General features: G+C 38.1%; 1 protein-coding gene across 1 annotated transcript; it reads right to left on the bottom strand.

Moving 5' to 3' along the window:
* Positions 1–2,923: 2,923 nt before the first annotated feature.
* Positions 2,924–9,306, bottom strand: LOC105441886. Its single transcript, XM_030991014.1, has 2 exons — positions 9,054–9,306; positions 2,924–3,661 (listed from the first exon to the last, which is right to left on the bottom strand). Exons 1-2 carry the CDS (start codon positions 9,304–9,306, stop codon positions 2,928–2,930), a joined length of 987 nt encoding a protein of 328 aa, XP_030846874.1. The 3' UTR covers positions 2,924–2,927.
* Positions 9,307–13,560: the final 4,254 nt, after the last annotated feature.

Here is a 13,560-nt window from a genome sequence, read left to right as displayed (position 1 = left end):
AATCTATATCGTTTTAACCCCCTCTCAATAAAGTGACAGATTTCTTGGTGATTTTACGAACGTGAGACTATTAGATTATTATTGTTACTGTATTTAACTAACTCAAATAACTACAACATAGTTAATATTTCAACAATGTCAGTATTTACAGTTCCACTCGTGCATTTGCAATTTGTTACAACTTTGAAGCCCGAACGAGGCGTTTATATTTACAAATTTACAAGCGTCAGAAACTATCACTTAAACATTATTTAATTTAAGAAGATCTTATTAAAACCAACGGTTATAACAACATGCCCATGCGATAAATTACCAAATGCATCATTATAAAACTGTAAAACATTCTCAATAACAGAGTTAGGTTTTCTGTTAATAACACCTTTTGTATAATTAAAGGTAAGTATAAACATAAGATCTACTATATATATTCACAGAATCATCTTAAGAATCAAATAAATCAGTGCGAACAGTAGAAATAAAGCAAACACTACCTCCTCTACCGATTACTCTATCTGAATGTATAACAGTATAACCATCTACATGAAAAGGAACGATAGGAATACCACGAATCCAAGTTTCTGATAAAGCAATAACAGAGAATTTTGGTGAAAGTGTATCCAAAAATATGTGAATATATTCAAAGTTTCTAGCGAGACTACGGGCAGTATGTATAACACTAACGTTGATATTATAATTTTGTATATTTAAATAAAATTCAGTGGGAGTGAGACAAGAGCAATCATAATGCGAATCCAAAATCAATATATCGGGATTAACATCGGTCAATAGATTACTTATTCATTAAAAAATATCGAATCAAAGTTCTTTTGCATGTGCGTAGAAAAATATATAAAATACACATTTACACATGTGTTATGTGTGAGTGCATTCATGGGTTTTATGACATATATTTAAAGAACGACTAAAATTACTTTAACTGAACCAATAGAAAATAATTGATTCATTGTGAAATTTTTCATTAACAAACTATTTACAGGTTAAAAAGTGAAGACAAAAAAAAGAAGAAACAAAAGCGGAGGTAAACTTAAAGAGAAGGTTGAGTTCTGGGAAGAGGTGAAAACTAACTTGTGAACGTTAATCATTGCTAGTATGCAAATGTGGAAGACGATCAGATAAAACATGTTCCCTGAAAAGCATGGCTCTTCAAATGCCTTCATATTATAAATATGGCATGTAACATCGTAAAAATCGGGACGGATTTTTACTTCACGTGTTTGTGTAATCCCATATACATCTTTCTGTGTACAGTGCTTGTAACTTTACCAAGACTTGGTCAAATTTCTTATCATTTTGATGATTCCAGAAAATTGCAATACACACGAATACTTATATGCTAAATGATCAACCTTTTCTGATCGGTTCCACACCGTTTCTTTCATAATGCAATCCCATGACCAGAACTCAACTTTATCTCTAATGAGAAAACAACATTTCATAATATTTCATAATTCCATGTGTCCGTGATTATGAAAATCTTCTCAAAAATAGAGGTCTTTACAGGAGATATTGTACGGTAAAAACCGACAAGAAATAGAAGTTTATACAACAAGACGAATATAAGTGCAATATAAGTACAGATTATATTTCATGTTGAAATGTTAAGTTCATAATTTGATTTCTTATTGTACAAAATGGAGTTTGAGAGCTACATGCTATCAAGTATTGTCATCGGAATTGACTATCCTGAAATTTCATAGGGTGTGTAAATTACAAGAAATTTCATCTGACATTCTTTTTTCTCATGTGAAGGCAATCGATCGGACCCCTCCCGTCACATAGCATAAAGGGGTAAGAGAGAGAAAAGGATAGAAAGGAGGTGATCGAGAGAGAGAGACAGAGAGAGACAGAGAGAGAGTGTGTGTGAAAGGGAAAGAGAGACAGAGAGAGAGTGTGTGTGAAAGAGAGAGAGAGAGAGGGAGAAAGACAGGGAGAAGAGGGTGTGCGTATATGTATGTGTGTGTGTGTGTGTGTGTGTGAGAGAGAGATAGAGACAGGGAGAAGAGGGTGTGCGTATATGTGTGTGTGTGTGTGTGTGAGAGAGAGAGAGAGAGAGAGAAAGAGGATAGAAAATTGAAAAACTCCGTAATTTGATGACCGTTATCTCTCTTACTTCTTCCATCGACAACGAGTAAAACCTTAGCATCGATTTGGTTTCGAACCCGGGGCTTCCCGGTTACAAAACCACTGCTCTACCACTGAGCCAAAGAACGTTTGGTAAATTATTGTCAATTGGCTCTTATATCGAGTTAGTCTAGACTACATTCGTCATTAATTCTATTTTAGAGTAGATCATAAAAATACCTTTTCCTTTATATCAGAAATAGACCCCAAATAATATCCTACACTTTTTTCTTTAATCTTTAATTCTTTAATACCCCCGGCTACAAATCAATTTACATTCTCATTTTAGTAACTGCTTCGATTATACCTGACCACAGAATTGAAAATACATATTTTCACTTCTGTGCACCTGACCCATCGCGAAATTGAGGTCACACACAGAGTGTCGGATCAAGGGGGCGGTCCCCCCTCCCCTGGCAAAAAAACAGATAAAAACACGTTAATTTCACCTTTCTATGTTTAAAGAAAGGAGACGGGGCTACTCCCCTGGCATAAAAGAAAATAAAGGGGGGATGGGTAGTACTCACCACCCCTACCCCCCCTCCACTAAGCGACATATTCGTCGGCGCGATTTTCAATTTTTCAGGGGAAAAACAAATCACACAAGAAACAAAAATTAGTGGTCACTAGTGGGCACGATCCAGAAACTGGAATATGCGTTTCGAAATTCCACTCCCCCACATAAATTTGTTCATTGTACATCGTTATGCTTTAATACTTCAACAAGAGTTATCATGACTCTTTATATCAACATAGGGAAATGCTCAAGGCCACGCTTTATGTTACTAAACTGGAATCACATTATTCATTTCCCTGTTAGCCCTCATGCTTTTCTCAAACTTTGCCCAGAAGAATTCTTGTCCATCTTCATCATCATCCACCCACAGCAAGTAAGGTTTGTTCCGACTCAGCAACAGCCTTACAAGGTACGGTAGGTGGTCATCATCGATGTCTTCTAAGAATATGAGGATGATCTTCTCCAACTTGGTGTCATTCATATGCTCCACGGCCATACGGAGTTTGGTCATGAACCAGGTATCCTCCACTGACTGGTTGCTAAGCAACAAGACCGTCTTGTAGCTGTTCTCGATAACGTCATAGATGGCGTTTAAGTAAAAAGATCCTGGATGAAGGCCGTTATCCCCGAAAACGATGTGCTCCAGATGTGGCATCCTCCCCTGCAGGAATGGCTTCATGCAATCGTTAATCCACCACTCATCATCTTCACGGAACATGAGGTTAAGCTGATACTCGTAGTCCTCAGGACCTTGATTTTCAATGATTTCTTGATACCCAATGATGGCCAACTTTAAGAGAAATAGTTTATGGTTCAGCCACCATCGCTTTTGGTACGCGAGGACACTTAGCGACAGAACGGTCACGATTGCCAAAGATACACCTACAATAAGATAGATATTGACTCCGCAGTAATCTTTAGGATGGAACGACCAGATAGTCTGATTTTTTAGCGATTTGAAGGAGGTACTAGAGCAACGAGTCTCATTTCTTTGATCGGTTTCTGTGTTCACCTTGTCCAGCCATTTAATGAACCACGCAAGTTGGCAGGTACATGTGAAAGGATTTTTCGCAATGATTAACACTTTTAGACTTGTTGGTATTAGTGTAAAAGGTTCTATCGTGGAAATTTGGTTATTCTGGAGGTATAGATTCTGGAGACTGGAAGTTCCAGAAAATAATTGCTTCCCGATAATTGTGATAGAGTTTGAATTTAGTTTTAGGGTACGTAAATTCTGTAAATCCTGAAAAGCTTTCTCGGGAATTATTCTAATAAAGTTTGCGGCCAACGAGAGATATGTTAGTGACGTGAGATTCCTAAATACCCCCGGGTTAATTTTTTGTATTTGACAGTCAAACAGATCTAGGTCAAGAAGATTCCAAAGTGTGGTAAATGCGTTAGAAACCTGGTGGAAATCAACAAAGGAGTTATGTTGCAGTTTCAGGGTGTGCAACGAGACCAGTCCTGAAAACAGTGATCTATTGCTTTTAGAATGGACTAGATCTTCGGCTTTGATGTAAGTTCTGCACATGTTTAGAGTCCTTAGCGCCGACGTATAACTAAATTGGTCATGGGAAGTAACTTCTAAGCGACTATGAAGATATGACATATCGAGGAATGTTAGTTGATGCATGTTTTTGAAAGAACCTGTCATGGTGAATTCGACCAAATTTTTCATTATGATCTTTTCTAAAGAACTGTTTTCTTCAAAAGCATCAACGGATATTTTGAGAGGATAATTCCTGGTAAAATCAATACATTTTAGATTTCTTAAACCAACGAACGTATTTCTGTTCACGGAGTTAAGGTTATTATTGATTAAGATAAGAGTCTGAAGATTTGTTGCGTTCCATGGTATAGTTTTAATTTCATCAATTTTGCTCTGATAGAATGCCAAAGTGCTGAGTCTGTGGCTTCCGTCAAACCATTGAGGGTCTAATACAGAAATGTCGTTACGTGATAAATCAATGCTCTCAAGCTTTTCGGCGCAAGCAAAAGATCCTCGTGGAAGCGACTTAATTTTGTTTACAGGCAGTCTCAAATTAACCAACGACTTCAATCCACAAAATGACTCATTATGAAGACTAGCTAAATGATTGAATCCAATGTCTAGTACCTGGAGTTTTTCGAAACCATCCAGGGCATACTTTGGAATACTTATCAATTTGTTCTTTTGTAGATAAAGTTTTGTTATACCTGGAAAAAGATCTCTTGGTATTTCCGATGTATTCATGGGTACAATAGATCTTATGCCCGACCTGGTTAATGTCACCTTTACTATTGCTTTATTTCCCAGAAAGGACTCGGCGTGGAATTTAGCCAGTGATATATAGTTGATAAGTAAATGTACTGCTGGTAAATCAATGAAAACGGCACGAGGGAGACTCTTTATATCGTTATGATTCAAGTTGAATCCATCGAAGGAGCAATTCCGTAAAGCTACAAAATCTCCTTGCTCCAGTGATCCGACTTTATTAAAAGACAAATCAAAACGTGACAAATTCTTACAACCGCATGCGAACTTCCCATCTTCTGCAAACTGATTAGCTTGTAGATTGTTTCCAAAGATGTGAGGAATTCCAATGAGTCCATTATTATGAAGGATTAGCAATGATAGATGAACATTCTCCTCCAGGAGGGAAAAGGGTAGGACACTGATATTGTTGTGATGGAGCATTAATTTCTTAAGTAGCAGGAGATTATCAAACGTTTCATTCTCAATGAGGTAGATGGAGTTATAACTAGCGTCTAAAGTTTCTAGCTGTGTATAGTTCACGAACGATTTGTCGAGGAGCATAGAAATGTTATTATTAGAAACGTTGAGGGAACATAAGTCGTGTGGAAGATTCCGGGGAACCGATGTAAGACCGCGATATGAGCAATTGGCGCTATGGTACCTCGAGTTTTCCGAGCAAGTATGATTGAGAATTATGCTGGTGTGATCCATCACCACACCATATTGCAAGGTGAATCCACACAGTACTACGAAGCATATTGCATGAGCGTACACAGCCATCATGAGTTCCAACTAACAGGTCACTGATACTGAATTGATGCGAGTAAACTAAAAGAAAATCAAAGTAGCACTCGGTCCCTAAAGATGATTACGATGAGTCATCATTTTTGTTCTTAAAATGGAGCCATGGTCTTTCATAAAGAGAAATATCCGCGGTAGAACGATGAAGTCTTTGAGGGTGCTGTAGAAATCGTGTTTGATGCCTTCTCAAAATGTGCTTTTTTTGTTAAAGTTGACTGCTAAGAAAGTATATTTGAATCACATACCTAGAATATCACCACTTGATGTATTATAGTGCAGGTATTAAAGCACCATTTCAACCTTAGTCAATAGTTCCTAAAACTGTGCTCTTGACTGTCCCTCGGTGTTCTTTTTGTCCATTTGTCCTATATGGTACGCGCTTTTAAGTCTCAGTTCTCTGTAACACCATTTCATTGACTCATTTCCATTTTTGTCATTTTTCTTTGACCTTCGAAACAAGCATCTAACTTCCTTTCGCCAAATGTACAGTGTCCATGAACATTATTCACCTATGTAAAATTGCAGTCCAGAGACTCGGTTCTCGGCAGAGAATTGAGGCTTGCCCAAAATAAGATCCTTCATCAGCAGACTTGTTTGAAGATTGTTCCCATCAAAACGACCTTTCTCAAGCTCTATGAGCAAGTAAATTATTTGTTTATTCCGTTTTTCTTGATGACCCTAACCAGCATTGTTCCTCTCCCCTCATCTTGGTGTATATTATTTAGGAATTAATCCGTACAAATCAACGTGTGCTGAGTCAAAGGTGCTTTAAATTGGAATGAGACAAGAGTCGAGATTGTGAAACACCGCGAGATGCAACATGAAATGAAGCGTCGATTATTAAAGACATGTGATCAGTTTGTTAATTATATCACGTGATTAGTGAACACAAATAATAGAAAAACAACTTCAATGGGGCGGTCGGTGATAGATAAGAAAGTGGCGATGCTTTGAGCAAACAAAGAACTGTGATATAAATAGCTCTCGAGGAGAAAAACACCCCATGGATTCAATCAATGGATTCAATAAAATTGATACTTAGGTATCTTAATATTTCAAGAAACGATTACTTTACGGCCGGTGGCTATTATTCTTGGTCTTTATCTGGATTTTATAGGCGATTTTCAAGTATCGATATGTTAATTACTTTCGCCGACAAATCACCTGTCTTAAAGGTACTATGTCCCATTTGCAGGCCAAAAAAATGAAAATGGTTAAATTCCAACGGCATTTTAAAGATAATACTAATTTAGAACTTCCTTAAAAAAGGTGGGGCTTGAAAATGTCTTCAATTGGGAAAATAACGACTATTAGTTGTCAAATCGACTTAGGAGCTATAGAGCCAATAAGTAATAGTCTTGATTTTCTGACCATTGTACCGAATGGTCATACGTGTTATGCTGCGCAAAGATTCAATCAGTTTAATTTTGGCCATCACAAGAAGTGGGTTATTGATGTAGACAAATGCTCATGTACCCTTTACAGCTCATTTTATGTATGTTATTACCAAAGAAGAAAAAGAGCCAGTCAGTCACTCAATAGTGTCTGACAGTGAAGTCTAGCAAGTAAACGGGTTTCCTTGTATAATTTGAATATTAGGACACTGCTAACGTTTAAATTTCACAGATAGGACATACATGACATATTCATAATTCCTGCAAAGTTCTAGAGAATTTGTGGTTGGCTGCAAAAGGGACATAGTACCTTTAGGTGATGTTACTGTACTAATTTGTATCGAGTGAAGTGCGATATGTTCTGTTTTATTTAAAATACTTTTTGCCTTTATTTTCTTGAGGTTTTTACAATACTATTTTGCATTTATAACCAAAATTGATGTTGCTTTGTTTTGTCTGTTGGTATGTATGTTAAATTGAATTGAATTGGATTGGATGTATCTATTATCTATCTCTCTCTCTCTCTCGCTCTCTCTCTCTCTCTCTCTCTATCCTCATTCTTCCCCTACTCCTTCCTTTCACAATTTTCTCTGTCACAGCAAGATTCTCTAGGCCTTCTTTACGTGTAATGTGACCCATGATCTTCAATTGCCTAATCAACATCTCATGTATCATTTTTCTTTGCACTCCATCTAAGAACTTCCTGATTCCTAACTTTGTCAGTTCAAGGGATTTTCATCATTCTTCTTTATAACCACATTTCGCAACTTTCCAAACGCTTTTTAGTATCCGAGGCTAAAGTCCATGTTTCACTACCATACATAAGTACAGGGTAAATGTAACAATTCAGTACTCTTATTCTGGTCTTCATACACATTGTCCGATTTGTCAGAATTTTGCCTAACTTTGAAAATGCAGATTTAGCGAGAGCTATCTTTCTTGATCTTGATCTATTCATACACGGTTAAAGTCCACACAGTGACAAGACTGGATTTCGTTGGGGCCGTGCCATACATTAACAAAATAGATAAATCGAAAACATTGAAAAAGAAATACTGATATACTTATAGGCTATATGTACGTGTAGTTCAAATAATTTATTTTTTAAGTGATGGTATAAGAATTGATAACATTATACAATCTAAGAAAAAACAATAAAACACAAAACATTATTACTTAATAGATCGGGAAAAAATTCAACATTTTGGGAAATTTCGAAAGTTGTATAAATATAAAAAAAAATGTCAAGGGAAGGAAAATACACTAACCTATGAAACTTTATAGCAACAAAATATGATAAGAGATCGCACAATCAACATAACAAACACTTATGAATAACGCTTTTCTATCTAAAATACCCGGAAGGATAATATTATTCAAAATACCAATACGGAAATATCAAAAATTGTAAATGAAGAAGATTTCTTTAAAATAATAACACAACAATGAAAAACTCAAACATCACACGGGCAAACGTCTTCCCAACAGTGCTTAGGAGGGATATTCCACGATAGTTATTGCACTCACTGCGATCCCCTTTGTTCTTGTACAAGGTAATGATGTTAGCATCACGCATATCATGTGGAATCGTTCCCTCTTTCCAGCATTGGCAGAGAAGCTCATAGAGATGGCGTAGAAGACCTGTGTCCTTTCCGACTTTGATTATGTCCGATGGTATGCCATCTTTTCCTGGGGCCTTACCCGAGGAAAGGGAGTTCACAGCCTTTTTCAGCTCTTCTATGGAGGGTTCACTATCAAGATCTTCCATGACAGGTAGGCTTTCAATACTCTCAATGGTAGCTTAATTGACCTCAATATCCCGTGAGTACAGCTCTTGATAGTGCTCAATCCATCTTTCCATTTGAAGCTCTTTGTCTGTGATAACCTCCCCTGTGGATGCTTTGAGTTGTAATGTCTTCTTGATGGTTGGTCCAAAGACCTTTTTTTATGCCTGCGTACATACCCTGGGTGTTGCCGTTATCTGCAGCCAGTTGGATGCTCTGGCAAAGGCTCAACCAGTAATCGTTGGCATAGCGTCTAGCAACCCGTTTGGCATCCATCCTTGCTATTCGTAGAGCTGTGAGTGTCTTCACAGATGGATCACTCTTGTAGTTAGCGAGTGCTGCTCGCTTTGCTTCGATGACAGGCTCCAATTTTGCGATTCCAGCTACAAACCAGTCTGGGTTTTGCTTTTCTCTTTTGCCATATATTTCCATGGCTGAGTGATGGATAGCATCGCGAATGTGATTCCATCTCTCTTCAGCACTAGTAGAAGGACAGTCCTGGAGGGCCTGTTCGATGGAATCGGCGAAGAGATCATGCAAGTCAGGATTCGATATCTTGGCAGTGTTTATGCGGGGGCGACCTTTCTGCTTTGAGCGATGTATTCGCCTGGGCTGAAGGCGCACCCTGCTGGCAATCAGTGAATGGTCTGTGTCACAATCAGCGCTGTGGTAACTACGGGTGACTTGGACGCTGTTTAAGGATGAAGTTCGTGTAATAACAAGGCCAAGCTGGTGCCAGTGATGAGACCTGGGATGTCTCCAGGATACCTTGTGGCATGGTTTTGTGGAGAAGAATGTGTTCGTAATGCATAGGTCGTGATAGGAGCAGACTTCTAGCAATCTTTGACCATTTTCGTTCAGTTTTCCAATGCCGAAGTGTCCGATGCATTTGGGCCAGGAGTCATGATCCGTGCCCACCCGTGCATTGAAATCTCCTAGTAGGAATAGGTTCTCGTTGGCAGGAATGTTCGCAATGACAGAGTCCAGGTGCTCATGAAGTTCGTGTAATAACAAGGCCAAGCTGGTGCCAGTGATGAGACCTGGGATGTCTCCAGGATACCTTGTGGCATGGTTTTGTGGAGAAGAATGTGTTCGTAATGCATAGGTCGTGATAGGAGCAGACTTCTAGCAATCTTTGACCATTTTCGTTCAGTTTTCCAATGCCGAAGTGTCCGATGCATTTGGGCCAGGAGTCATGATCCGTGCCCACCCGTGCATTGAAATCTCCTAGTAGGAATAGGTTCTCGTTGGCAGGAATGTTCGCAATGACAGAGTCCAGGTGCTCATAGAATTGATCCTTAGTCTCCACAGAGCTGCAGAGGGTTGGTGCGTAACAGCTCAGGATGTTCACTGGACCTGAGGCGGTTTGCAGTCGAAGTGAGAGGATGCGTTCTGTGCCTCTGCTTGGTGGTTCAATTGAGGAGAGTAAGGAGTTCCTTACTGCAAATCCAACACCATGCTGTCGCCTTTCCTGCGGTTCTCTGCCCTGCCAAAATTTAGTGTAGTCTTCCTCTCTAATACTGCCATCTGAAGAGAGTCTTGTCTCTTGCAAAGCAGCAATGTCAATGTTGAGCCTCTTTAGCTCACGGTCAATGATCGCTGTTTTGCGGGTGTCATCAATGACAGTCGTTTACCTACGTTGATAATAATTGTTACATCGTGAACTTAGGTTCGTATTAATGGGGATATTCGTAATCTTTGACCAATCAAAATATGTGCTCCCTCTTTTTCAATTTCTTTTTTGAACCCAAACCAAACTTGAGGAGACAATCCATGAGGAGACTAATACCCTCTTTTTATATGCTTTTCTTGATAGATTTATCTGGAATGTATCCTCCTACCCCTTCTTTACAAAAGCTTTACAAAATCCTGGATACGCCCCTTTGTTTAAGTAAGTATACTAGTGACCTGTCCACGACTAATTAACGAATACATATGATTATGATACTGAAAAGAAACATAAGTAATGGACAATTTGGTTAATGAATAGTGGAATAGCTTCATTGCACGTAAAGGGCACCAACACCAAAAGGCCATTCGTCATATAACTAGATGGACGAAATGCAAATGGACAAGGCCACAACAAAGGGGAGGGAGTGGTAGGGGTCCTATCGTTTTCATGTTCACGTTTCTTTTCCTCTCTCTCTCTCTCTCCTCTTCCTCCTTCTTCTCTATCTTTTTTCCCCTTTCTCTTTTTTTTAAAAATTCGCCATGTAATAGGGAGAGGGGGAAGGAGGCCACGTACCCGCAATTGATTCACAATATATATATTAAATTAGCTATCATTCAAATTGACTAGCGTACAGATTAGAATATTTTTATTGTACTACAAATCATTTAAAGAGTATGTCCTAATTTTGGGCGGATGGAATGGAAAAGGTCCACTTTGTTATGTAGGGGTATGAAATGATGAAAGCTAAGTTATTATCCCATTGACTACTTAATTCCCTCAATCCCATAGGTTTTATACAGGAGCCATCCGGTTCCTGTAGACAATGGGGTAACAATATTTGTTCGGCTTTGAACCTAAACCTTCCCGTTCTCAAAGGTTTAAGAACAGTAAACCTTAATTCATGATATAAAAAAAGATTGTGATCCAGTTTAAGTGGCCACTTTCATTGTTTCCTTTGTATGGCCTTCAACAGATTTGACTGTACATCCAGTGTCCCAACATACATCGGGGAGACTGCTGTTAGCTATTTGGAATACCTCGGCACCCATTGTCATATCACAATTTCCTTTCGAGCCACTGTTTGGCATGCCTGATATCATATTGAATTTAACAATGTATTGCATTATTTATTTATTGAAAATTGTGAAATAGTTTTGTTTCCAAAACCTGTAATGGTATGGCAGACACGCCCTTCTGTGATGTACATCATCAACCGTTATGATCCACCAATTACAAGGAGTTTACTACTAATTTCATTCAAGTATTCAGTCCCTGTTCAATGTTCAATTTTAACTAATATTTACAATTTCACAAGACACTTAATAGTATATTTCCATAAGGGAGATGAAGAGTATTGTATATTTATGTCACAGGCATTGAAACTACATTGGTGCTGATTCGAAGTGTCAAATCGCTAAGAAGATTTGCCCTTGTCATTCAGTTGTTCAAGACCGAAAGTAGCGATAATTGTTTTAATAGTTTTCTTCCAAAGTTGATAGCGCCATCTCGTGGCCGATTCAAATACCTCAAGTAATTCAGTCACTATTGTGATCACTTAAACGCAGGGGCGTATCTTAGAATTTGTTTTAAAAAAAGAGGGGTAAATTCAAGATAAATCAATCAATAAAAGCATATAAAAGGAGAGTATGAGTCTCCTCAAGTTCGTATTGGTAACCAAAAACAAATAGAGAACATATTTTATTGGTTTACGAATATCTCCATTAAAACAAACCTAAGTACACGATCCAAAATAGTTGCCAATAATGGTTAACGACCCCTACTTACCCTAAATTGAAGTACAGTTATTCTAATGAGATGTCACACTATTGGCCTACCAAATAATATATGCTATTTATATGAATCTTCTCCCCTCCTCCCTGCCCCCTCTCTCTCTATCTCTCTCTGTCTTTCTTTCTCTCTCTCCCCCCCCCTCTCTCTCTGTCACACACACACAAAACTGTGCCTCTAATAATGAATAGGTTCAATGCTCTTCAATTTACCCCCTCCCTTCTTTACAAAATCCTAGATAAGCCCCTGTGTTCAATTGATCACACTATAGTGACGTGCCAAGATTAATTAACCGATGAATATGATCATGACATTGAAGAAAAACAAAACTAGTTAATTGACATATAATTATGATTAATGAATAGTGAAATAGCTTAGTTTCATGTGTAGAGCACCAATACCATGGAGGCATCGGTCTTATTACTAGATGGATAAAATACAAATTGACAAGGCCGCAGAATAAGGAAATGAGCTTCGTTGTCTTCTTGTCACGTTTCCTTCTATACCTTTTTCTTATTTTTTCGGTTTTGTTTTTTTCGCCATGCGATGGGGGAGGCAACGTGCCGCCCCCATATGCTCGTCACTGCTTGTGATTGTACAGCTGTTAGTGAGTGTAACTGCATGAAGAGCATTGACCCTATACCTTTGGCCAGTAACGTCATACACTTGTTTTCAGAGGATATTAAGTATATATTAACAAAACAAAATAATAAAAGAGGTACGATATCAAAGACGAGATGCGTGCCACCAGAGTCAACCATAGTTCCCTAGAGGAGCCTCAATTATATAAAGGGAACTATGGTTGAATCTGGTGCCACGCAACTCGTGACTCGTTCTTGATATTGTCCCCATTTAATTTTTGATTTTGTTATGTTAATATCGTCTGAAGAAAGGGTGTATGAGGTTACTGGCCCAAAGTATAGGTACAATGCTCTTCATTCAGTAACAACTACAAACAGCTGTACAATCCCAAGCAGTGACATATATATGTGTGACAATGTAATGATTTGAATGTTAGTCATTTAGTAGATTTTAACAAATACTGACATACACACTCACTCAGTTTCACTAACAGAGTGAGAAAAAATTATTTCTTTGCTCTTTTCATTTAAACAAAATTATATTACAAACATACAAACAGGACCACAAACGTACACACAAGCAAACAAACCGACATAAATACATACAGATTTCCACAAAACATAATAACATTTCGCATGAGGCAT

Source organism: Strongylocentrotus purpuratus, unplaced genomic scaffold (assembly GCF_000002235.5).
Source record: "Strongylocentrotus purpuratus isolate Spur 01 unplaced genomic scaffold, Spur_5.0 spur5_scaffold_2, whole genome shotgun sequence".
NCBI classification, from domain to species: Eukaryota; Metazoa; Echinodermata; class Echinoidea; order Camarodonta; family Strongylocentrotidae; genus Strongylocentrotus; species Strongylocentrotus purpuratus.
The sequence above is the reverse complement of the archived record's forward strand: the minus strand, read 5'-3'. Positions and strand labels throughout refer to the sequence as shown.